General features: G+C 45.2%; 1 protein-coding gene across 1 annotated transcript in view; it reads right to left on the bottom strand.

Moving 5' to 3' along the window:
* PHACTR3 (phosphatase and actin regulator 3) overlaps positions 1-26,279 on the bottom strand; it is a 195,768-nt gene that overhangs the window by 87,099 nt on the left and 82,390 nt on the right. Inside the window, exons 2-4 of the mRNA XM_088674701.1 lie at positions 21,566-21,727; positions 17,875-17,952; positions 10,202-10,375 (exon numbers count right to left, since the gene is read on the bottom strand). Of these exons, the coding sequence (XP_088530827.1) occupies positions 10,202-10,375; positions 17,875-17,952; positions 21,566-21,727 (414 nt within the window). The remainder of the gene's footprint in view (positions 1-10,201; positions 10,376-17,874; positions 17,953-21,565; positions 21,728-26,279) is intronic.

The raw sequence follows: 26,279 nt of genomic DNA, 5'->3' as shown, positions 1-26,279 counted from the left end.
TTATTCTCTATATAGAGTATATGTCTGAAGTGTTTAAAAGCCTATTTTAAAGGTCACAGATTTAAACAGCAGGCCAAGGGAGATATAAGAAAGCTTGACCCCTTAGTGCTAATGAAGGATTTGACTTTCCTACAATACCACTTGATGAAGAAGTGCAGAATATATTCCTATCACAAACGCCATTGATCCCCAAACCCGCAGATTGTTCTCTGGTTTCTTGCTTCCTAGACATCTGGAGATGTCATTCAGAAGAGGGAAATATAGATTGATTTAACCAGGACAGAATGCTCCTTGGAAATTAAAGAGATGATCCTGTGCTCTACCTGATAGAAAGCTGCCAGATTCCTTAGTGTGGGCAGTTTGGGCTACATCTGTTACCATATATTTAAAGCACTATTATACAACTCTAACAGCCATGGCTTCTCCCAAAGAATCCTGGGAATAATGAGTTTGTTAAAGTTTCTGGAAAGTGTAGCTCTGTGAGTGGAGGGGTGTGTCTCCTAACAACTCTCAGCACCCTTAACACTCATTTTCTTTCAGCAAAACGGGATCACCCTACCTCATAGTTTGCAGATGACACCAAATTGGGAGGGGTGGCTAATACCCCAGAGGACAGGATCACACTTCAAAATGACCTTAACAGATTAGAGAACTGGGCCAAAGCAAACAAGATGAATTTTAACAAGGAGAAATGAAAAGTACTACACTTGGACAAATAATAATAATGAAAGGCACAAATACAGGATGGGAGACACCTGGCTTGATAGCAGTACATGTGAAAAGGATCTAGGCGTCTTGGTAGACCACAAACTTGACATGAGTCAGCAGTGTGATGCAGCAGCTAAAAAAGCCAATGCAATTATGGGCTGCATCAATAGGAGTATAGCATCTAGATCAAGGGAAGTAATAGCACCACTGTATTCTGCTCTGGTCAGACCTCACCTGGAGTACTGTGTCCAGTTCTGGGCACCACAGTTCAAGAAGGATACTGACAAGCTTGAACGTGTCCAGAAGAGGGCAACCAAAATGGTTAAAGGCCTGGAAACGATGCCTTATGAGGAACGGCTTAGGGAGCTGGGTATGTTTAGCCTGGAGAAGAGAAGGTTAAGGAGTGATATGATAGCCATGTTCAAATATATAAAAGGATGTGTCATATAGAGGAGGGAGAAAGATTGTTTTCTGCTGCTCCAGAGAAGCGGACACGGAGCAATGGATTCAAACTTCAAGAAAGAAGATTCCACCTAAACATTAGGAAGAACTTCCTGACAGTAAGAGCTGTTTGGCAGTGGAATTTGCTACCAAGGAGTGTGGTGGAGTCTCCTTCTTTGGAGGTCTTTAAGCAGAGGCTTGACAGGCATATGTCAAGAATGCTTTGATGGTGTTTCCTGCTTGGCAGGGGGTTGGACTGGATGGCCCTTGTGGTCTCTTCCAACTCTATGATTCTATGATTCTATATTACTGGGATGACATATATAATGATTTAAAAAGCCACCTTCATCGTTACAAGTGTTACAATTCCGACACACTTCACAATAAAGGTTACCATCCTGCTAACATTAGACATACAGTAAGTAACTGTGCAATCATAGCCATGCCCACTCAGAAATAAGCCCTATTGAGTTCAGTCGGGAGTCCTTCAAGAGTGTGAGAATTCAGCCTTGGTCTCACTGAAAGAAATAGAATACTGACGGCAGAACATAGCTGTCAATGGCTACTAGTCGTGATGGCTGTGTTGCATCGCCACAGCTGGAGAGGCACAATCAGTGCTGGATTTACATATAAGCTAAACAAGCTATAGCTTAGGGCCCCACTCTCTTGGGGGGCGCCAAAAAAATTAGAGGAAAAAAACCCCTAGATATACATTTCCAAGATATAAGCTAAAAACAAATAAAATAAAACCTACATACAGCAACAGTGTTTTGTTTTGTTTTTTGTGTAGGCTCCTATGATGTAAGTAATGGACCCCGCCTGCTAGCCTGCTCCCTAAAATAGCACTGGTTTGCTCATTTCTATATATAGGGTGCCCACATTCTACATGTGCAAATGGCTTTCAGTACCTATTAGGTCCACAAATTACCATACAGTGGTACCTCGGGTTACGAACACGATCCGTTCTGGGACGCAGTTCGTAACCCGAAATGGTCGTAACACGAAGTGCCACTTTGTGCATGCGCAAAGCGCAATTTATGCAATTTCTGCACTTTGCGCATGTGCAGAACGCGCGCGCAGTGAAAATACTTCCGGGTTTGCGGAGTTCGTAACCCGAGGTGTTCGTAACCCAAGGTACGACTGTATAACATATATTCAACACACAAAAACAGCAACAGTTTGTTGACAAAGGACAGCTGGGCATATAAAGGGCCCCATTATCTTCAGTAGCTTAGGGCCTCTTCAAACCTAAATCCAGCCCTGGGCAGAATGCTTCTGAATATTAGCTGCTGGGAATTGCAGGTGCTGGAAGTACGCTTCCCATGGGCACCTGATTGGCCACTTGGAGAACAGGATGCCGCACTAACTAGATGGGCTTTTGGCCTATTCCAGCAGAGTTCTACTTATGCTCTTACTAGGATATAAGCCATTGCTTCCTAGTCCCCTTTTTATTTCAATGGCAGCATAGTCGTGGCAGATGAGTCCTATCAATTTTGGTGGTGGGTAACTTGCAGTGCAGGGACACGGGTGGTGCTGTGGGTTAAGCCACTGAGCCTAGGGCTTGCCAATCAGAAGGTCGCCGGTTCGAATCCCTGCGACGGGGTGAGCTCCCGTTGCTCGGTCCCAGCTCCTGCCAACCTAGCAGTTCAAAAGCATGTCAAAGTGCAAGTAGATAAATAGGTACTGCTACAGCAGGAAGGTAAACGGTGTTTCCGTGTGCTGCTCTGGGTCGCCAGACACGGCTTTGTCATGAAGGCCACATGACCTGGAAGCTGTACGCCGGCTCCCTCGGCCAGTAACGCAAGATGAGCGCCGCAACCCCAGAGTCGGTCACAACCGGAGCTAATGGTCAGGGGTCCCTTTACCTTTACCTTTAACTTGCAATGTGTCTATGGGAATGTGCTGAATAGTGCATGATAAAATGAAACCAAGGAATGCAGAATTAAAGCGATTCATAAGCCTGCTGTTTCAGACAGTAGAGGGCAGCAGAAGGAGGGAGCAAACTGAATTAAAGGAATGCACATTGTATTCTCTGAAGGGAAAAATATTACCAATGTGCTGTAAAAGCTACTTGCAACCCGCCGTTTCTCAAAATCCTTTCCGACTGGCCATTCATGCAAATCTTTCTGAATACTTGTAAATTTTCTCTGCCTCCCCCCAAAAGCAAAATGTGCATTTCTATCACCATTGTTACAATGCAGCATGCCTATTCCTACATAAATATTTGATGCTTAATCATAATGTATCTGCCTTTAGGGGCAACATGCTGTGAAACATATGCATTATTTCTGAAGGGAGAATGCCCTGGCTTTGTGCAATGTACAGCTCTCTGCATAAATTCTTTATAGTCTGCATTTCAGACAAATATGCCAAACAGCCCATCCAGTTGTAAGAGGGCTTGCTCCAGCTGAGCAATTAATTGCCTTTCCTGTTACAGCAAAGGTCCCAGTTGCCTAAGGCAGTGGTTCTTTAAGGTTCGGATGGGCAATGGGGGCCCATCAAAGTTGCTCTCTAGCAGGCTTTGTTTACAGGGTGAGGGTAATAAAGAACAATGCAAGAGACAACAGACATCATCTCATGGGTCAGACTCCTTACAGGAGTTGGGGGCAGCACATGGTGTCAACAGCAAGGTTTGCACCAAGATGGCCTAGGAAGAGTTTGACCTATTGCCTGCCCAAGAGGGGAAAGGAATCTCTAGCAACAAGTGGCTTCATAAGAGAACACCTGTTTCCTCTTGCTTTGTTCTTTATTTTCCACATCCTGTATATAAAACAGAGCAGCTTGGGTGGTCTTCATTGCCTGTCTGAATCCAAAAGAAACACTGCATTTGGGCAGCCAACGCCTTTGGAAGAACACTTCCCTCTTTTGATGATAACCAGGATTTTTAAAAAAATCTCACCTCTGTTCAGAACTCTGTTGCCAAACTCATTCACCTTTCTTGCCACTCATAGAATCGTAGAGTTGGAAGGGACATCTACCCCTGCCATGCAGGAATCTTTTGCCCAATGTGGGGCTCAAACCCACGACCCTGAGATTAAGAGACTCATGCTCTGCCGACTGGGCAGCTGGCTTTAAATCAGACCCTTAATTCCCTACACTGGCTTCTGATCTAGTCCTATGAAACCCTCTGTCACCTTGCCACGGTATCCCTTAAGTCCCATGTACCCTAATATTTATTTCTCCATCTTCACTACCTTCAGCTGAATATGTCATTTAACTAGCACTGCCCATGGCCCCTTCCTGTCCACAATGCCCAGCATGTTCTCTCAGATCTCCTGCATGGCAGGGCAGCATTGGGGAAGAACGGACCAGTCTTTTCCATATCCGACTCAACAATTCTATGATTCTATTATTTTGGTATCTTCTATACATTTTGAAGTGGAGAACTACACCGCAAAATAAAGAGAACTGCGAAATCTGAAGGGTAATTACCATATTTTTCCATGTATAAGACGCCCCCATGTATAAGACACCCCCTACTTTTGGGGACCCCAAATTTAGAAAATGGGCATATGGACTATCCGTGTATAAGATGCCCCCCAGATTTTTAACCTTATTTTAAAGTAAAATAAAAACCCTAGTCTTATATCCAGAAAAATACTGTATGTTCCGATCCTCTCAGAACCATCTGAGAGGTGTGAATTAGTTCAACTTCCTTTTAAAAAAAAAAGTGGATTGAACAAAATCCATCCCTAAATGTGCCCATTTAGTCCATCCTTAAATGTGCCAATTCTCTCTCACTCTCTTAAGTCCCACCTCAAAATCAAAAGCCAGAAATTATAGAATTGTAGAGTTGGAAGGGACCCTGAGGGTCATCTAGTCAAACCCCCCGATGTAACTACTTCCACTAATTCAGCTACTGAGCTTTATTAAAGATACATGTGAAGAAGTACAGTAAATGCAAGTCGGGGGGAGTGCAATGGACTTAATGATGAAATTAAAAACAAAACTCAAACAGCTCTGGTGGACTACCAAATATACAGTGTTTCTCCTAAAATAAGACGGGCCTTAAAAATAAGCCATGGCAGGCTTTTCATGAGTAGAATAAATATAAGACATACCCCAAAAATAAGCCGGGGGGGAGCAGGTCTGGCAAGGAAAGGAAGGCATTTAAGCGCCTTTGGAAGAGCCGGCAAGAGGCAACAGCACGCTTGCTGGCGACCTTCTTTTCATGCCACTCGCAGTGTCCGTCTCCACCGCCGCCGCCGTGCTTTGGGGCTTGGCGCGTGCCCACAGCCACCTCCGCAGCCCCTGGGATTACCGTCGCTGCAGCTGCGCTCCTGGGCGCTCTCGGCACTTCCCCCGCGGCCGCCTCACTGTGTTTTGCGGGGGTGGGAGCCGCTTCGGGGAGCGCAGCGCAGCGCGAAGAGCCTGGTGAGAGGCAGCTGCGGCTGCAGGTGAAGCCCGGGATCTGCGTGGGCGACTGGGGGCGAACGCCCTGAGAGCTGCGGCGGTGGCGAAGAGGCGCCCGATCAGCTGAGAGGCGGGCTGATCGGGCGGCTCTTCGCTACCACCACAGCGCTCAGGGCGCTTGTCCCCAGTCGCCCACGCAGATCCCGGGCTTCACCTGCAGCCGCAGCTGCCTCTCACCAGGCTCTTCGCCCTGCGCTGTGCTCCCCGAAGCGGCTCCCGTGCAGCCGCCTCTTGCCACGGCGGAATTGGGCATCCCAAGGAGCAAACTCCCGAGCCGGAAGGAGCAGCTGGGGGAGTTGGTCCACTTTCCCCGCTCTGTTTGTCTTTTGGTGGCGCGCGCACGCCCTTTTCCTCCCTCCTTGCCTTCCTCCGTCTTAGCCCCGCACCCGGTCCGCCTCTCGCCCATGCATACTCTCGCCTACTCATCCCTTGCACACACACACACACACACACCTGGCGGGAGCAGTCACCAGTCACCAGCCTGGTCCCAGGCCAAAAGGGGGCTGGGCTATAGGCAGGCAAGGGCAGATTTGCACACTGGCGTTTGAATGGAGGAATTGGCCCTCTGAGCCAAAACAAGTCCCAGCAGCCCCTCCGCCGGCTCAGGAATGCGCGCCGTGTGGATGCCATTCCCTAGGGAGAGACAGGCACTCGCCCGGGGGCGGGGAGGACGGCGGCGAAAGGGAGCGAAGGACCCCAAAGCCAAGAGGGTCCGGAGTGATCGGCCCACAAGATCCCTTGGGGAACACTGGGAGGGCACGTGTGCTTCCTCCCTGCTCGGCCGGTAGCGCGGTTGCCAGCTCCCGCTCGAAAAAATAAGACATCCCCTGAAAATAAGCCGTGGTGTGTTTTTTGGGAGGAAAAATAAATATAAGACGTGTCTTATTTTAGGAGAAACACGGTAGGTATGCAGCTGCAAGAAAACAGAGCTAGGTCTAAGTGGAAAAACTTCTCCAGTCATTGAGGCAATATGTAATGGCTTGATGAAGTATTAACCTCTCTCCATCAGCACTCACTGAGAGCATCCTCAACTTATAAAGCTAGTTACACAACTAAGCATTCAACTGAAAACACAAAGGGTCAAACCAGGGACCCTTGGGCGTACTGGCTGCCCTGCAGACCTTTGCAGGATTGGTGCAAAGGTCTGGAAGTGTGATTGAAAGTGATTAGAAAGCTCTGCAAAAGCAGAAGCCCAGGCTTATCAGAGTTTGCAATTGCAGGGAAAGTCAAATCAGCCTCTCAGAGACTTGGCAATCGAATGAAACTTTGCCGTCTATTTTGAAGTCTCTGTAGAGCATGGATGGGAGCCCTTTGAGTCCTCTGCAGGCCACACCTTTCCTTGAGTACTTTGGACTAGCTGGAATATGTCCTTGAACTTGCCGTAGAGCCTTTCACTTGCCTAGTAAGAGGATAAGAGGGTGAAGATATGTGACACATGAGTGTGTAAATAATAATAATAATAATAATAATAATAATAATAATAATAATAATAATAATAATTTATTTGTACCCCACCCATCTGGCTGGGTTTCCCCAGACACTCTGGGCGGCTTCCAACAAAGATTAAAAATACATTAAAATGTCACACATTAAAAACTTCCCTGAACAGGGCTGCCTTCAGATGTCTTCTAAATGTCAGGTAGTCTTTGACATCTGGTGGGAGGGCGTTCCACAGGGCGAGCACCACTACCGAGAAGGCCCTCTGTCTGGTTCCCTGTAACCTCACTTCTCACCATGAGCGAACTGCCAGAAGGCCCACGGCGCTGGACCTCAGTGTCCAGGCAGAACGATGGGGGTGGAGACGTTCCTTCAGAAACCTCTGGCTTTTGCATGGCTGGAATGTAACCTACTGTACCAAGTTTTCCAGTAGTTGTTATTCTAAAAACCTTTTCAAGATCAGACTCCTCTACCTATTCCAGATCCTCTATCCTCCTCCACCCCAAATGTGGGTTGTTCCTGCATAAGCTGTTCTGTAGCTCAATTATTTTTATTCTGGAGCTCCTTCTCCTTTCATTTCATTACTCTCCATTGCTTCTGCTGTCTGATCAGGTCCTTGCTCCATCAAGGAAGTAAGCTGCTCTTTGATAAGAAAAACCTGTGCAGCTATTTCTGCTTGACCATCCTCTTTGCCTGCCTCCAGTGTGCTGCAAAACCTCCTCCACTTTGACCAACTGTGGATGCTGTGCTCAGGAATTCCTACGAAACAACGATGCTTCCTGCAGAAGGCATCCATTTTAGGCTCAGCTGGGTGAATAATTCTTCTGTCTTGGGAGCCAAATTATCTTCAGGACTTGTCTAGGACCAGCCCAATTCATTCTCCTGCTTGTGGCAAAGGACAAGGTGGGACCTCCTGCTACCATTCCAACAGATGGCCTGACCAAAATCTTGTTTAACACAATGGATAGGACAGTGTCCCCCCACTGCATATAAGGACAGAATAGCTTAGGGGCAACAGGAATACGGCATGGCACCCACAGTTTAGCCTGTTCCTCACCTTTCAGCATCTGTCATCTGAGTCAGCCACCTCACTCTGTCCAACAGCCAGATTGGCCATGCCTGAAGCAATCCTGCTTCTGATCCTGGATGTGTCCGATTAAACTGGAGGGGGAAGAGATCTCACAAGACCTCAAACACCCATCTTGTTAGGTGGCATGGCTACCCACTGGCTCCCTTCCTTTCAAGCTTTAGGTGAGCTAATAAGGTTTTCTCCTTTTTCTTAGCTTTCAGTTTGGTTTGGTCTCCCCCATTGACAACACTTCAACTGTTTTATTGGACCCCAAGGTAGCATATACGGTAAATAGGCCTTCTCAGTGGGGGCACCCTGACTGTGAAATGCCCTCCCTGGAGATGCTCACCTGGTGCCTAAATTATGATGCCTTTGGCACCAGGTTGAGACTTCTTTGTTTCCCAGGCCATTTAACTTCAGTATGTTGTAGTGTATTTAGATTTCAGCATAAATTTCCTTCTCTTTGGTTTATTTTAGGTTGGCCTCTATATATTATGCTAGCCCGTTTCTGCATTGCTTTTCTTCATGTTTTATCTCAGTTCTGTGTTTTTGTGGTGCTTCTGCAGAGATCATTTTACAGATTGCATTGCCTTTGTGTTTTTATTGATTTTTGCAGAATGCCCAGGGGGCTTTGGCCCACGGGTGGCCTAGAAATGATGGAAGTAAATAAAATAAATTCTATAAATGACAACAACCCAGCACTGAGGAAGATAAAAGCTGTTTGTCAACTCTGACTTGTTTCCTTTTGCCTTTAAGTGGTTATAAACAGTCTTTTTCATATCTCTGAGAATCAGTTTATGCATTATAACCAACATGTTAAATCACTCCACATGGAAGTTGTTTCCTTGTAGTAGTTAGTAGAATTGATTGTGTGGCTTTCTTCATGCCAATAAATATGCCTAAAATAAATTATTTGTTCTGCTACCTGCACTCTTTCACTGGAGCTGAGCTGTTCCACCTTACTGGGTTACCAAAGCCTGCTTTATTTACTTATTAGAGACATTTCTATGCAGCTGACTCATGGGGGACCACCAATATAGACTCCTCCAAAGATCTCAGTGATTCGGTTGGGATATAAGAGATCAGATGGTCCTTAAGTTATCCAGAACCCAAATTGTAAATTAATGCTAGAACCTTGAATCTGTCCTGGTTATATATGGGCTGCCAGGGCAAGCTTTTGAGCACTGGTGCTATGTGATGGCACCAGTCTGTCTTCATCAACAGTCCAGCCCCAGCATTTTGCCCCAGCTAGAGCTTCCAGACCTGGTGCAAAGGTACATGGAACAATGGAACATGCACATGGAACACACCGGAATAATCAGGCCTCTCTGAGAATGGCCACAGTTGGCTTACTAGCTGCAACTAGGAAAAGACACTCCTGAGAGCATCATATGAGGCTTAATCTTTGTGTGAATGCTGTGAACTGGAACAATTTAAAGGAGGCTCCAACGGGTAGCCCTAACTCCAAAAACAGAAAATTATAAGAGAATGAAATAGTGGCACATCTAGTTCAGAGGTGGAGAAGCTGTGGCTTTCCATATGTTATTGGACTCCATGAGTTCCAGCCAGAGGTACAGGTTTAACATCCCTGATCTAGTCCAATCCATGGGAAAATCTGTTATAACTAAACTGAGGTCCCATATGCACTCTATATTTAAAACAGCACCATGAATGGTCATGATTTCCCCTAAAGATTCCTGAGAACAATAGGGTGCCGAGAGATGTTAGAAGACCCCTATTTCCATCACAGAGCTGCAAGTCCCAGAGTGGTTTAACAATTGATCCCTCTTCACAGGGAACTCTGGGAATCAAAGAATTTGAGGGGAATAGGGGGTCTCCTTACAACTCTGAGCACCCTTAACAAACTACACTTCTCATCATTCCTTGGGGAAAGCCATGTGGCACGATTCTGCTTTTAACATGTAGTACAGAGAGGGCCTGAGCTGGACAACATGCTACCTCCAGTTACATCCAGTTTCATTCATAGTTGCTCTCAGTAAAATGGTTGAATGCTTCTGGTCTAGGGAAGAAGAATAGGGCCAGCCCGACACTACATCCTACTGTGGCATCAAACTGACTCGATTGCAGCTCAGCGGAATGGAAAGAAGGCCAATACCGTTGCAAAGGCAATACCTGAATCTTCTCTCAGCTCTTCCGAATGCAGCTCCTCGCCAAGTGAGGTGGCATTGGTTGTGGCTGATATATGTTCCTGCCGCGTCTCTTCTGAGGTAAGTGCCTGGCATGTGGGGGATGAAGGGTCACTCAGCATTGCTCTGGTGGCACCAGTTGCTGCTTTGCTTTCAGAATCTAGGACACCATGACATTCTCTCATTAGTTAAACCATTGAGGATTTTCTGATGCCCACTTCCCATGCTACGGTTCTGAGTCAAAGGAGGGCCTCATCGGATGGTTCTCAGAAAACCAGACTGGGAACCCTTGTTTTAAGGGTGCTATATGCATGTGCTCAAAACAAACCAATAAATGATGCAGTGCACTGCCTCCATAGTAGTGCTATGGGATGGACTGCCGTAGAAGCATGCGGACTAGATATATACACGATGTCTTTAAATAAGTGCTGGCGGTGTTCTACATAAGATACAAATGCTTATCCATGTGTGGTAGAGGTGCAATGTTTGGAGGGAAGGGATAAAGACAGGGAGATAATAGACAGACATTCCAGTATTTCTTCGCATGCTAGTAGAGTTCAAGGTTATGCTATACAGATAGTGAGATTGGACTATGCAGTTAGGAACAGAGTTAATTCTCATTACCTGGGGTCACCAAGCACAGAAACAGGCTTAGTCCCCACTTTAAGCATAGGCCCAAAACTTTGAAGGCCCGAGACATGATTTTCCTGCCTTCAGTGGATCCTAAATGGTGCTAGGCTAGGGCCAACGTGCTGACCATTCAGTCACCAAGTCCTGTCTTCATCTCTCCCCCTCCTCCACATGGTGCTGCCTGAAGCATGTTATTTCATCCTGATGTAAGAACATAACAACCCTGATGGATCAAGCCAAAGGCCCATGCAGTTCAGCATCCTGTTCTCATGACGGGCAGCCAGATTACTATGGGAAGCTCACAAGCAAGACCTAAGTGCAATAGCACTCACCCTACTTGTGACTCCCAGCAACTGGCATTCAGAGGCACACTTCCTCTGACAGTGGACATAGAACATAGCTCTTGTGGCCAGCAGCCAGTGATAATCTTACCTTTCATGAATTTGTCTAATCCACATGGCAGGACCAGCTCTCATCCTAGATCCGCCAGTTTACTTTCTTGCATATATAGTGAGAACAGAACCCACATCATTTGGAGGCGCCATTGCGGTACAGGTGAAATGTATCCCTGAACATAAGTGGCCCATCCCTCACTGGCAAGGACTGGAGGAAGAATGAATGTTGACTTTGTGTATGCAGAGCGTACAGAAGTACACTGTATCTCCCTGGCTTCCTTGCAGCATACAAGCCCTCCCTGCGTACTCTACCTGATCTAATGGCATTTGATGGGCATTTTGCTAGGTTGAAATTAACTGAGTTTCTAAGATATTTCCTCATCTTAGGAATGAGAATGGCCTTGTTGAATGCATTTCCTGTACGCTTTAAAGCGACTACTTGAACTCTGCTTGCCTCTTTCATGGCAGCTGGAGTGAAGTAAGCTGCGTCATGGAAGTTGAATTTCTTTCTTTCCATTACAGACCACTAGAGGAGACCATAGGATGCTTTTGATCACAAAGAAGTTGAAGCACCCGATAAGGGAGGTGGCAAGGACAGAGCAAACCAAAACAGCTCAAGGCTGTATGCTTTCCCTTATTAGTGCATGTAGATATATCCCTACTCTCCCAAACAATTTAACCCAACTCCATGGGTTTGTGTGTGTGTGTTTTTGCTTGCTTTTTATTAGTTTACTATCAACATGGTTCATATGATTACAGTATACGGAACCATATGGGCGATTAGGGAATTTGCTAAAAAGCAAATGAGAAATCAGCACCAGGGACAGTTCCCTAAGAGTGAAAATACAACAGGATGCAGGCTGCAGCATGTGCTACAAAATGTATTCACGGAAGGCAAACTTGTGTAGGTATTAGCATGCAACACATGAAACAAATAAGATTTGCCTTCTCTGTGCACATGTTAGAATGTAGCTATCAGACACACCTTTCCAGTATATGTACGTTGAGTATACTGTACACAGACCAAAATCCCACAAAGAGTCCTGTGGCACTTTAAAGGCTAACAAATTTATTATGGCATAAGCTTTTGTTGACCATAGTCCCCATCAGCAGATGCAAGGAGTGACATCCTCATATGTTACCTGACAGCTCATTCAATGCCTCTGATGAAATGGGTTGTACTCCTCAAATGATTATGCTATGCTAAATGTATTAGTCTTTAAAGTGTCACAAGACCCTTTGTTGTTTTGCTGGAAGAGACCAATATAGGCTATTTCTCTGGAAACTGTGTTGTTGTTGTTTAAAAAACTCACTGTATGTGATTGTCAGACATGACACATGTATTGCAAACTCAGAGAAGAGGGTTCCCTCCAAAAAAACGTAAAATGTGAAGCCATGGAGAAAAAAACAACCTATGAGGATATATGCAGTTCTGATGTGAGAGCAGGTCTATAGTATTCATTCAAATCAGCCACTGACATTTTCCTATGTATAATTTAAATTATATAAAATGTGTACACAATTTGAATTTTCTTTAAAAGGGGGGGGGGATAAACCCAGCCTGGATCCATTTTCAGAAGCCAGAAGGAAATATATATACTTCTGTTTTCAATACCTGTGTTTCCCATGCACAAGCTTACGTGGGAGTCACATTTTAAAAAATCACCTTTGCTGTGTGTTGATGTGACACAATAGGATCCCAAATAATTCAGAAGATAGGGGGGGTGGAATCTATTAGGCCAGTGTAAACAATATACTGAGGGTTGAGAATCCTTCATTATTTCCTGCTCCAAGCCAGAGCGTTGCCATGTTTTCCTTACTGAGACAGATACTCCTGGTCTTCCTTCAACCTCTCTGCCTCAGAAATAATAGGCTCAGCACTATAATCCAAACCAAAGCAATTACTGGAAGAGGAACATGGGTGAGGAACCTGGAATGATCTCTGGCCAGAGAATTCACATCCCTCCATTTGAGACACTCTTCATCAGAAGCTGATGACAAGACCGGCTTATCCTTGTTACTACTTCATTACAAGTTTCTGGAGCAGTGATTGAAAGGACTTTCTATGGGGCCCAACTCTTCCCCCCCTCCATTTCATCAAGGGCACTCAGACCCAGCATTTCACACTGCTTGCAATCTGAGGACATGGGGAAACCTAGTCTGCATGCTGCAGAGCTCCCAGTGCAACATTTTTATAGGCTGAGCTCGCCCACTCTGCCTCGTAATCACGTTCGGAGAAAAGTTACTGTTCTTAAAATAGCCTTTGCAGCAGCACAGTTGCTATGATACGCTGCAAGGAGGGAGGGAACGGAGTTCATTGCCTACGTTTCAAGTCATTGTGAAGCCAGCCCATACATAGTCATTGGCATATTAACTGCCACCCGCATTGTTTGCTGCCCGTGCCTTTTGTCTTTCCTTTTTTGTGCACTATAAAATCTGGTCGTTCGGGTGACACCCTACACTTTTGTAGCAGAGACAAGCTGCAGAAATGTGGGGAGGGGGGAGGGAATCCCCATCAACATTTACTCTGTATTCTGAGGAGCCATATGAGAAAAGTGGTCCTGTGGTATTTACAATGCATGAGGGCATGGGTTTTGAAGGCGAGCAGGGCTGGTGGTGCAGGAGGAGGTGAGCAGAGCTGTAGCTCAGAATACATGCTCTGCATGCAGAAGGCCTCAGATTCAGCTCCTGGCATCTCCAGGTAACCTCAGACAGCTATGTGTGGTGTCAGATGCACACAGGAGAAGTGAGTAAAGATGCGCACCCTCCTGGCTTACGAGGAGAGAGGTGGGGGCCATGCTGGCACATCAGCGGAGCCCATCCTTCCATTGTCTCCCCCTTCTGGTAAGTAACAGGGATATCACTCCTGGGAAGTCAGGGGCAACAGCCACTCCTGGGTGTGTCTAAGAGAGAGAAAGAGGGAGATGGGGAGGGAGAGGTGTATCTGTGGCCTGTACGCATGTGCATGAGTGTGTGCTGTGAGAGAGATGGGGAATATAAAAAGAACCCTGCAGGATCAGGCCAGTGGCCCATCCAGTCCAACATCCTTTTTCTCACAGTGGCCAACCCAGATGTCTATAGGAAACCCACAAGCAGAAGCTGAATCACAGTTGATGCAGTTCGCATCAACTGATATTGTGGCTAGCAGCCAGGGATGCCCCTCCATGAGAGAGTTAGTGTGGAGTGGCCTCAACTGTTTGGACCATGCCCATTATGGATTATTCAAACAAAGAATGCGGCCTTTAAGCCAAAAAAAAAAGCGCTAGCCACTCCTGAACAACAGGTCAAGTAAGCAAAGGGGAAACAGGTCCTTGGACATGGCAAGATGGGGAAATTTAAGGAGAGGTGAAGGAGAAGACACGGGAGCCACACAGAAAGAACAAGCAAAAATGACAGAGGTGGAGCTTGCAAGTACAGTGGTACCTCTACTTACAAATTTAATGCGTTCTGGACGCACATTTGTAAGTCGAAAAAAATTGTAAGTCGAATCCCATAGGAATGCATTGGGAGAAAAAATTCATAAGTAGAAGCAACCCTATCTAAAAATTCGTAAGTAGAAAAAATCCTATCTAAACCACATCCAAGATGGTGGATGGAGCTCCATTCGTAAGTAGAAACATTCGTAAGTAGAGTTATTCACAAGTAGAGGTACCACTGTAGCTTATTCTTCAGACAAAGCATCCACTGAGAGAAAAAGTGGTGGACCAAGAGGAGTGGGGATTCATTATGGTGGACAGGGAGGAGATGCTCGAGAAGGGCTAGTTGGATTATGGAGATCCCCCTGAGCCTAGCAAAGGATCTCCGGTTGATGGGACTGTGTTCTAGTTTAGCTCCTGAAACTCGAAGTATAGTGCTCTCCCTTTCAGGGCCAGCCCAATACATTTTGATACCAGAGTTTCTCTACCTTCCATCCAACCTACATTTAAAAGGTGTGCTATACCATGGAGATGATAATTCTTCCCTTCCTCTATACGCCCAACATCATAGTGCTGCCTGAAGCCAGTTGCTTCCACCTGTTTCCGCCAACACTGCCCCGATACACAGCATTTCCTAAGACATGCTCAACTCTCTGCAGTTGGACTTCAAGTGCTTCACATTGGATTAGATGCATGCATCTCTCTCTCTCTCTCTCTCTCTCTCTCTCTCTCTCTCTCTCTCTCTCTCTCTCTCTCTCTCTCCCCTATAATTTATTAGGGTTTTTGCATTATTACAATAGAACAACCCATTCTTCATTCCCTCTTCCCACTCTTACCTTCCCTCCTTCCAACCTCACACCCTCTTTTTTAAAAAATAAAAAATAAAAAATAGGATCCGTATTTTCACCTCTGATAATTCAGTTCTTCAATATACTATACAGCATCCTGTTTGCATGCTCATATAAGGGTTAGGAGTGTCTGTGGTCTTCTGGGCTCCCATCCGTTAAGTTCCATCCCTGCATTGTCCTCCCACTGCTTCTAGTTGTGGGCATTACTCAGTTAAGAGCTAAAAAAAAAATGTCATCCAAAATCTCTCTGAAGCTTGACTTTTTACTGCATTTCTAGATATTATCTGGTTGCTTTTGTGCATGAAGCCAGGAGGAAAGGCAGGATCAGAAACATCCCCAAGGGGATCCAATTTGGGCGCAAACATTTTGATTAATTCTTCAGCACAATGTCCTTTCATCAACTATGTTTGTATATACTTTTAAATGTATTTAAACAGCTTCAAAGCTGAGGAGACTGTAATATTTATGTAATGATATCTGAAGCTTTTTATATTCTCAGCTCTTCACTGGATAAATTTGCAGGAGTTGATCGCAACTCCACAACAAAACTGTTAAGGAAACCTACAGATTTGATAATTATTGTTCATTCTTCAGTGCAATTACCTCCAATTTTGCATTTTAAAGCTATAATCATATCTGCATTTATGTCATACTTTAAAGTGCTTGAAACACTTTGCACAGATCATCTCAGAAATTCCTGCAAACACAACTGGAAGTTGTCATATACTACACATGTTCTCAGGTGGTAGGAGTTTGTGGTTTTGGTGCAATAAAATAATGTAATGTATTTTACACTGGGCTTGTGGAGAGCAAGGCAGCACTCTTTAATCCTAGTGTGCCACTGACCTCTGCACCCCCACCCAAGTAAAACCACAGCAGCCAAGCAGAAGCAGAAGAGCAAGTGGAACGGCATGCCATCTGCCACGTGTGATTTAGTTGAGGTTCCTGCTTTGCAGGGGGTTGGACTAGATGACCCTCAAGGTCCCTTCCAGCTCTACAATTCTATGATTCCACTTTTAGTAACTGTGGCATTCCTCCGGTACAACAGAAACTCCAGTGCCTTCCAAGGTTTAATGCACTTTGCTGAGCGTAACAATGCAGATCTGACAACCGCAAACCCTTGCATTAAAACAGTGCTTACTTGTGAAAGATTTGGATGTAACTGCTGCATACCTAGGAACAGGCTTATGGACAGTCCTCTAAAAAGACATTGTGGGTGAATTTTAAACAGAGGTTAATAAACGGCATGTGTTACTAAAACTCTAAAGTACACCCCCCGAGACTCAAGGCATCCATCGTGTTGGGAAGGAAGAACATTGATTGCTCTTGGCGACCCATTATTCAAACTCTCCTGCCTAGACAAACGGTGTTGTGTTGTAAATTTGCTCACTCGAAGCTTTCTTTGGCAACATAGGACCGTAGCAAAGACGAGAATGAAACAAAAAAACAACACCCCAGTTCTTGCTCTTCTCTTCTCCAGAGATGTTTGGAAGAGAAGAAGAAAGTGGAGTAAAGGAGAAGGCAAATGTGTGATGGAGTCAATGGTGCGTCCACGCAAGCCATGCCAAGGACAGAGCGGAGGTGCAGAAATTATTGGCTAAAAAATGATGCACGGCCCTGAGTTTCCTCGCCTCTGTTTGTTTTAAATATTGAACCAGAAATGGGTTAACCATTAGAGTAAGGCACGGGTGGGAAACCTGTGGCCCTCTAGATGTCGCTGGACAACAGCTTCTATTGTCTAAGGCCATTGGCCATGTTAGCTACAGCTGATGGGAGTTAGAATCAGGGTGGTGTGGTGGTTAGAGTGATGTTCTAAGACTTGGGAAATCAGGCTTCGAATCTTCACCCAGCCATGAGGTTCAGTGAGTGACCTTGGGTAAGTCGCTTCCTCTCAGCCTAACGTACGTCACAGGGGTGTTGTGAGGATACAATGGGTAGGGGAAGGGCCATGCACATCACTTTGTGCTCCTGGGAGGAAAAGTGGGCTGCGGGTGTTTTTAAAAATATAACATCTGGAGGGACTTCAGAAAACTTCGCAGAAATTGGAGGATGGTTTCTCAGTATGTATGTGTGTTGCATGTGGGTTTTACAGGAACAAAATGCGGTGGTGGTGGCGGTGTTATTTTGATATAATGTTTACATGCCAAAATGTCTTCCAAGCTATACATATGCCTTCACTATAGACAGAAGAAAAACACAAGGGGGATTAGTCTAGACCCCCTTCATTGTTTCCCCTGAGTGCTAAAGTACCTATCTAAAATGATTGATTGATTTGTTTGTTTGTTTGTTTAAAACAGTGAAATCTCTTCCAGTTTCCTACAGCAAGGAGTGGGGGGGGGGAATAAAAATACAAATATTGTTTTCACTTGCCTTGTTCCATAATTTCCAGCAGGCCTTTCTTAATAAGTTCGTCCCGACCTTGCCTTGTGGTTGTCTTCTTCTCTAACACTGCAAAAAGGGGTGGGGGTGGGGTGAGCATGATGTCAACATGGAACATCAGAGCAGACAGAGCGTGGAAATGAAGAACACAAGAAGCCTGCATGGATGGGTGAAGGATGTCAAGCTTGAAGGATGGCACAGCAAGTGAGAGGTTAAACGCAGTGTCTCTCTTTCTCACCCTCCCCACCTCCCATTGATCAGACTGCCTTACTCGTTCTTAACTTTTGTATCCCACCCTTCTTCCAAGTTCTTTAGGGCAAATGGACATGGGGGATAATCGTGAAGTCAACCAATGACCTCATGGTGGAGTGGGGATTGGAACCCAAAGTCTTCCAGATCCAGCACTCTGTTGACTACACCACACTAGTTTGTAGGATCACACAGACACACAGTGTAATGTGGCTTCTGCCATCACAGGAAGCCCCCATCTCTCCTCCCAGCACCTCACATGCTTTGAATCATGACTCAAAGACTTGGGCAAGTTCCCTAGTCCAACTCTTCCCACAACCCTGGAGCAAAAGACATAGCAACAAAGGCTTGGATCCTGTGATACTATGGAATGATGCTACGTCAGAGAATTGTAGGAAGTCCAAAATGGCATTTGCATCATAGTTTCCCACTGTAGATGATGTCCAGCAGACCATACTCTGTTGGAGGCAACAGGGTGTTGCTCAGAGCTGAATGTCTGATGTTGGAGACAAATTGGGGACAAATAACCTCATTTTGCTCCATAAGCAGATTTCTGCAACATAAGAAAAGCTTTGCTGGATCAGGCCAGCAGCCCATCTAGTCCAACATCCTTTTCTCACAGAGGACAACAAGATGCCTATGGAAAACCTGCAAGCAGGAACCGAGTGCAAGAACATTCTCTCCTCCTGTAGTTGGTTCCCAACAACTGGTATTCAGAAGTATTCTGTCTCCAACAGTTGAGGCACCATGGTTAGTAACAAGCCCCACCCTTCTATGAATCTGTCCAACCCTCCATTGGAGCCATCCAAACTGGCGGGTATCATTTCTCCCTGTGGGAATGAATTCTGTAGTTAAGCTACTGTATGTACACTTTGAAGAAATACTTTTTTGGTCTGAGCTGAACCTTCCAACATTTAGCTTCCCTAGATGTCTATGATTCTGGACAGTTGAGACAGACTGGCAGGCCAGATGGAATTCTGATCTTATCAAGCAAGGTAATGCTTATGCTAAAGCCAGGCTTTTTTTTTTTTTCAGCCAGAACTCGCCGGACTCAGTTCTGGCACCTCTCAAGTGGGCATTCATGGTGAGCTCTGCACCTCTTTTTTCAAGAAAAATAGTCGAACGGTATCCGTTCCAGAAGTCCGTTCGACTTCCAAAATGTTCGGAAACCAAAAGTGCAGCTTCTGATTGGCTGCAGGAAGCTCCTGCAGCCAATCGGAAGCCACATAACCCGCGTCGGACATTCGGGTTCCAAAAAAACGTTCGGGAGCTGATTTGTTCGGGAGCCAAGGCATTTGAGATCCAAGGTAAGACTGTACTGTGCTAAAGTGAGTTTTGCAATGCCAGGACATAAATAATTCCCCTAGCATCGCCTCCCCCCGCCCCCTGTTGACCAAAAGGGGAAAGCCCAACCCTTCCAGGATGGTTTTTGGGGAAAGAATTCTACAATATTAACCAGAGTGGATCCCACTAGCCTTTCCCCATCCTGACAGTGTGGCCTCTGCATTTCCTAATGGAAAGAACAAGGAAAAGACACACAGCTGGATGGAACCACAAGTCTTGCTGAGAGAAGTTCAACGAGGAGCTAAATGCAAGCAGGAAAAGCTCACTTTGGCTCATAGCTTGCTGTGGAGCCGCATAATAACAGCTTGACTACTCCAGTAACTGCTTGTAAGAATTCCTAACCTTTGTTTCCTTTCAGCTAGGCAAGGCCTAGCAACGCTTATTAAGACCCATTTTCAACTCTGTTGAAAAGGGATAACAAGCAGCAGGGATATTGAGGGAGGGGGCAAAACCCCCACCTCCCTATTTTAGACCATATGTGGTTGCATTCCTCAGGGCTGTCAATATTTCTGGCCATCTCACTGTTTCTGCAATGAGTCACCATCATTATAAACCAATAATTAGGTCTAGCTACTAAATTAGCTATGAGTTCTCCTGTGCAATATGACGTATTCAAAACCACTTTTAAATAATCCTAAAATACAGAAGTTTTAATTCGTGGTGTTTTTTTCTTGTTTTGAAACTGAATCCATAATCTTTGGCCTTTAAGCCTTACTGAGCATCGTGACTCTCTTCGTCCTCACTCCCCACAAACACTTTTTGCAGTAAAATGCTATTTCTGACCACAAGGTTACTCGCTTCTTATTTATTTATCTGCCCCTTCTTTTAATCAAAGGGCTAGTGAGAGATACAGCATTTCGAAAAGAACGGAAATCTAAGCCAGAAAGATAACTTATACCTGGTATATATTTAAAGCTATTTTTTGTTTGTTTTTTCATGGTACCTCTGAAGGCCTTTATTTGCATTCCTGGGCAAGGGCCCCCCGACTTTGAGGGGGGAAATCAATACCCATAAAAACAGTGGTTTTCAACTTCTTTGAATCCATGGTGCCCTTGACCAACCACATCCTTTCTGCGGCTCCCTTGTGGGAGCCACTTACACTGGGGTTCCACTACAGAATGTGTATAAGTATGGATTCCCCTGTTCTGCCCCCCCCCATACCCCCATGCCTTAACCAGAGGGGGGTGACTGGAAAAAGCCACCATGAGGTGAGATTTTTCCTGCCAAACAGTGCATGCATTCAGCCTTAAACTCTTATAACCAGGGCCTTGATGGCCCTGCAATAAACTTTGAAGAAAGAAAAATTAAAAATCTGTAGGACCGAAGTCTGGATTCTGCAGCAAGTAAATATTTGCATTATCAATCCTTTTGCTGAATTTATTCAGTTTCTCCTAGTCTGTAGGATGGACTCAGAACTACAGGGGGCATGTTAAGGTAAAAGGTAAAGGACCCCTGGACAGTTAAGTCCAGTCAAAGGCGACTATGGGCTTGCGGCGCTCATCTCGCTTTCAGGCCGGGTCACAGTTTTCCGGGTCATGTGGCCAACATGACTAAACCACACAGAGGACCGTGACACATGCCAGAGCGCACGGAAACACCATTTACCTTCCTGCCACAGTAGTACTTATTTATCTACTTGCACTTGCATGTCGCGGGGATTTGAACTGCCAACCTTCCGATCAGCAAGCCCAAGAGGCTCAGTGGTGTAGACCACAGCGCCACCCGCGTCCCTAGGGGTCATGTTAAACCCTTCCCGACCACCTGAAATCACCCCGAACAGCCAAACTCCTGTGCTTTCTTCAGGGACTAGCTACAGAATATCAAGCCTATCCCTGCTATCATGGGCAGAGGGCTGAAACTTGCTTTTAAAATAATAAAAACTGATACTCTCAAAAAAGCCAGGTTTTGCGATCTATGGAACATTTCTCTGCTTTCTCGGCACTTGTGCAAATCAAAGACTATGCACGGCCCAGCTTATGCTTTACAAATGTGATCTTCTCTCACGACAAGAAAATCCTGCCCCTTTTTTTTTTTTACCATAATACATGTTCCTGGCCAAAGTAAAAATAAATATATTCCCCCCACTTACCTGCTGACGTCTGTTTTAGCTTCTCGTTTTTCTTTTTCCTCCATTTCCATGGCTTGAAGATCCTGCCCAACGTGGCTAGCTTGCTGTTCCTTCGGACGGGAGGAGTTCTAATCCCTGAGACCAGATATTCGGAACGCACTGCAGGGCATGGATCCATTTCCTCTGAGAAGGGAGGGGAAACAAAATTGATGGTTAAAGAAAATGAGAGAAATATTGAACAGGCTGAAGTGCATCGAGGTTTGATATCAAGAACAGGGCTGGATTAACCATTATGCAAAATAAGAATGCTCTTAGGGCATCAAGGTAAGGGGGGGCACATTGCCGGATTTTTAACATTAATGGTCACAAATTGCTCAAGCTGAGCATTCATTTTCTCAGTTGAAGTATATTTTAAAAACTCAACAGAACAACTATGCACCAAGGCAGGCTGGATGTCTTGTCTCTACGAAGTATAGAAGCAGAAGTGTTATGTAAGACTAGTTTTAAGGATTTGATCAAAGACTTTGCAATTAGAAAAAGTAAGAGATTTTTCCACCAAATATAAACAAAGTGGAAGTATACCAAAAAAATCCAACAACATTCGTTTCTATCTTGCTGTAGGTTTTGCTTCATTTTGAAAAATATGATTTTATTTTACGGTTTATTATTGTTTATAGTTTGAATAAGATATATGTAGGGGCACCAAAATTTAAAAGGGGCTCTAAAGGTTTTAATCTGGCCTTGATCAAGTCGGACCAGGGGGCATTATTTTCTGCAATGGATTGATCTCTAAGTTGCAGCGAGACAGGCAACAAGATAACATGCAGAGTTGCTGCCAAAATTCTACCTCAAGTGAAATTTCAAGTGAAACCCTACCTGAACCTCACAGAAAATGTTGGCTTCTTCGTCAGGCGTGGCTATTGGACCATCAGGTATGATTAGCCTTTTGGGGGAAGTACCAAGAGTATCTGCTATTCCCCTCACAAAGCTACAATTCTTAGAGTAGTCTAACATGCAGTTCTTCCCAAGGCACTCTAGGAATTGCAGCTCTGTGAGAGGAATAGGGGTTTCCTAATAACGCAGGATATGGAACAACTGATTGGTTCAAAATTGGGAAAGGAGTATGACAAGGCTGTTTATTGTCTCCCCAGGGCTGGTGCTACCGTTTTTGGTGCCCTAGGCGAGGTCACCTTCTGATCCCCCCCCCCAGTGTGAATGGCAGAAGGGATGAAAAGGGGCACAGAGCCCATGTTGCTGGCCTGGTCAGCGGATGCTGTCTCTGTGCCGCTGCCAGCGCTGCTTCCTTCCTGCTCTCAGCCGCTTCTGGCCGCTTCCTCCCACTTGGCCCAGAGACGACTAAACAACAACAACATTCAGTTCTTCTTTCTAAGGAACTCTGGGAATTGCCACTCTGTGAAGGGAAATGAGGGTCTCCGAACAACTTTCTGCACCAATAACAATAACAAACTACATTTGGCGGGTAGGTGGGTTCCCACGAGGCAAGACACAGTGATAACAGCAAGAACCTTTGTTGAACTAGCAGAACTGGACAACAGGGGCAAAGCAACACCTTATATACATTTCTGAAGGTCTGGGCCACCCCCACTCTCAACGTGATTGGCTGTCTAAACTTCCAAGCTGCGAATCATAACTCAGAGTTTAAGGGCCAATGACAGAGGCCCAAATCCTGAATTGTTGGATATCATGTATCGAATCAGAACACAGGAGCTCAGAATCCTTTGTCCAGACTCAAACTCAGGCAAACACAGACCACTGAATACATAACAACAGTCTTCATAATTCGGGGTGTGTGTGTGTGTGGAGCCACAGCTGTTTATCATACTGCTTTATAGTGCAGATAGGGCCTCAGACTTTATGGATCATAGAATCATAGAGTTGGAAGGGACCACAAGGGCCATCCAGTCCCACCCCCTGCCAAGCAGGAAACACCATCAAAGCATTCCTGACAGATGGCTGTCAAGCCTCTGCTTAAAGACCTTCAAAGATCTATACATGGAACAAGAATATGACTGGATACCAAACCTCAGCCAGTGTCAACAGCTCCAAGAAGCCGCTATTGACTAGTCCTGCCAAGATCCTCTCCCTTTGCCACATTTGTTTCTAGACAAAGCTCATTTTCACACTTAATAATAGATCCTCATATGACTATCAATTTCATTAATAGCAAGGAAGCAATGCTGGGGCAGTAAGTAAAAAAGACAGCTCAGTGCCAGGCATCTTCCAGCCAGTATCTTGAAAGAGAGTAGCAGAGCTCCATAAATAATGGTTGTGGGTAGCATTGCTAGGATATATATGTGGGTGTACACACATTAATTCTCAAGTGCATAGCTAGCATCCGTCACCCACGATGTCACAAGCCGGGGAATTATAAGGCAATTTGCATATTTATTTCAACAACCCATAAAATTTAAATGAATGATATGGAACACATTTCCAAGCCATTTGTTTCTGGAATAATAACTTCATAATAATTTGCGTTGTGAATGCCGCATTTAAAACAAACAGCCGTATATGATCAATTTCATTTTATAAGGGTGGGGAGGTGGAAATGCAAGGAAAGTAAATAATGCTTTTAGAGCTTAATGGAGGGGCGGGGCAGACTTTCAAGAAAATTGGAATTATTGTGGTTTTAAAGTTTGGTAGGTGCCTGTGCAGTAAGCAGCTCTTGCACAGAAGCAATTATGCCTCTAATTTTTTTGCGGGTGGGGGGGAAATGGTTGATAAGACAAAGATGAATTGCTAAATAAGAGACAGTTTGAATTCATCGTCTCATTAGTGGAAGTGATCTAAAAATATTTTCTGTTCTTAAGTACAATAAAAATTTGGTGATGGGGAAAATGCAGGATAAAATCTTTACATAAGTGGATGTGAATGTTTTGACTTTTAGGAGAAGTCAGAAGATTATGAATACAAACCAATATGTTTATTAGGAGAAAGCACCGTTGTAAATGGGTATTGAAGCATACACATAATTGCCTAGGAGTATGAACTCATTGAACTCAATTGGACTTACATTTGAGAAGACACGCACAATATTACGTTGTCATCACAATATTTTGCCAAGTTCTTCCCTTGCAAGCGCACCTTCCATTTGACAATGTGAGATTGTGGCAGAGGCTTCTGTACTGGCCTGCCAGATCTTGCTGAATTCTCACCATCCCTGATCATAGACCATGCTGGCTAAAGGGAGTTGGGAGTCCAAGAAAAATCTGGACAGCCACTGGTTCAAAAGCCCTGCTCTGGAGTAACATCTCATTCCTGAAAGGATGGAGGCTTGCCAAGTAAGCTCTGCTATGTGGCACTTTGGGCTGCGCGGGGGGGGGGGCAGGGATCCCTAAACTATCTTAATTCCCAGGTCAAAATCTGTGCATGAGATAGTTGTTTACTACACTCAGCCTCAGGCAATGGGTAGATTGAAAACGGTGCATGACTCTTTTCCATGCTGCTTTTAGCCTTTTCAGACTAAGCAAAATCTGCGTAGTGGATGTTAGTGCTGACTGAGAAGAGGAGGAGGAGGAGGAGGAGGAGGAGGAGGAGGAGGAGGAGGAGGAGGAGGAGTTTGGACTTGATATTCCGCCTTTCACTCCCCTTAAGGAGTCTCAAAGCAGCTAACTATCTCCGTTCCCTTCTTCCCCCACAACAAACACTCTGTGAGGTGAGTGAGGCTGAGAGACTTCAGAGACGTGTGACTAGCCCAAGGTCCCCCAGCAGCTGCATGTGGAGGAGCGGAGACGCGAACCCGGTTCCCCAGATTACGAGTCCACCGCTCTTAACCACTACACCACGCTAGCTCCCATGAAGCAAACAGGTGATCCTTTTTTCAAATAATCTGAGGATGCCCCAAGATAGTGTGGTCATCTGCCCCCCCCCAAGGGGATAGTCCTTTGTTTGAAGGACATTCTGGTTGAAGTCTGTCCAGTTTAAAGGTAGAAACCCAAAGGAGAGCAGGGCCTTGAAGTTACCCACCCAAAATTGACACCTGGAAAAGCAGGCATCAACATCAGCTGGTAGCAGTATTACCCACTGTAGTGAGATTTATTGTGTTTCTGTTTACATTATACTAATTATTTTTAAATGTGCGCCTAAAAATATAAATTACCATATGCAAATTCTATGCAAATTTATGTCTCTTTTGATATTACAATGCCTAAGTGGCTACCCTACCCCAAGGCCTGTGAAGTGAATCTTCCTTTTCCCAAAGGGAAGGGCTCTTATCAACTTATTGAGTGGGGAGCAGCAGCACAATTCTCCCTTGCCTTTCCTTTGCATTTCAGCTGTGAAAGGCAGTGTGGTACAGTGGTTAGAGTGTTGGACTAGGGCCTTGGAGAACAGGGTTCGACTCCCCCTTTCAGCCATGAAGCTCACTAGGTGACCTTGGAGTCAGACACTCACTGTCACCCTAACCTACCTCAGAGTTCTTGTGAGGATAACATGGGGAGGAGCAGAACTATGGACATCACCTTGAGGTCATGGGAGGAAAGCTGGGATAAAAAGATTTTTATCCCCAAAGTTGTATTCTGTCACCAGTATACAGTGGACGCTTGGGTTGCGAACATGATCCGTGCGGGAGGCAAGTTCGCAACCTGCAGCATTCGCAACCTGCGTCTGCGCACACGCAGGTTGCGATTTAAGGCTTCTGCGCATGCGCAAAGCACGATTTAGTGCTTCTGTGCATGTGCGCACACTGAAACCCGGAAGTAACCCGTTCCGGTAC

The sequence above is a fragment of the Zootoca vivipara genome, chromosome 7 (genome assembly GCF_965207765.1).
Source record: "Zootoca vivipara chromosome 7, rZooViv2.hap1.1, whole genome shotgun sequence".
In the NCBI taxonomy this organism is placed as follows: domain Eukaryota; kingdom Metazoa; phylum Chordata; class Lepidosauria; order Squamata; family Lacertidae; genus Zootoca; species Zootoca vivipara.
Note: the sequence above shows the minus strand (reverse complement) of the source record. Positions and strands in the feature narration are given on the sequence as shown.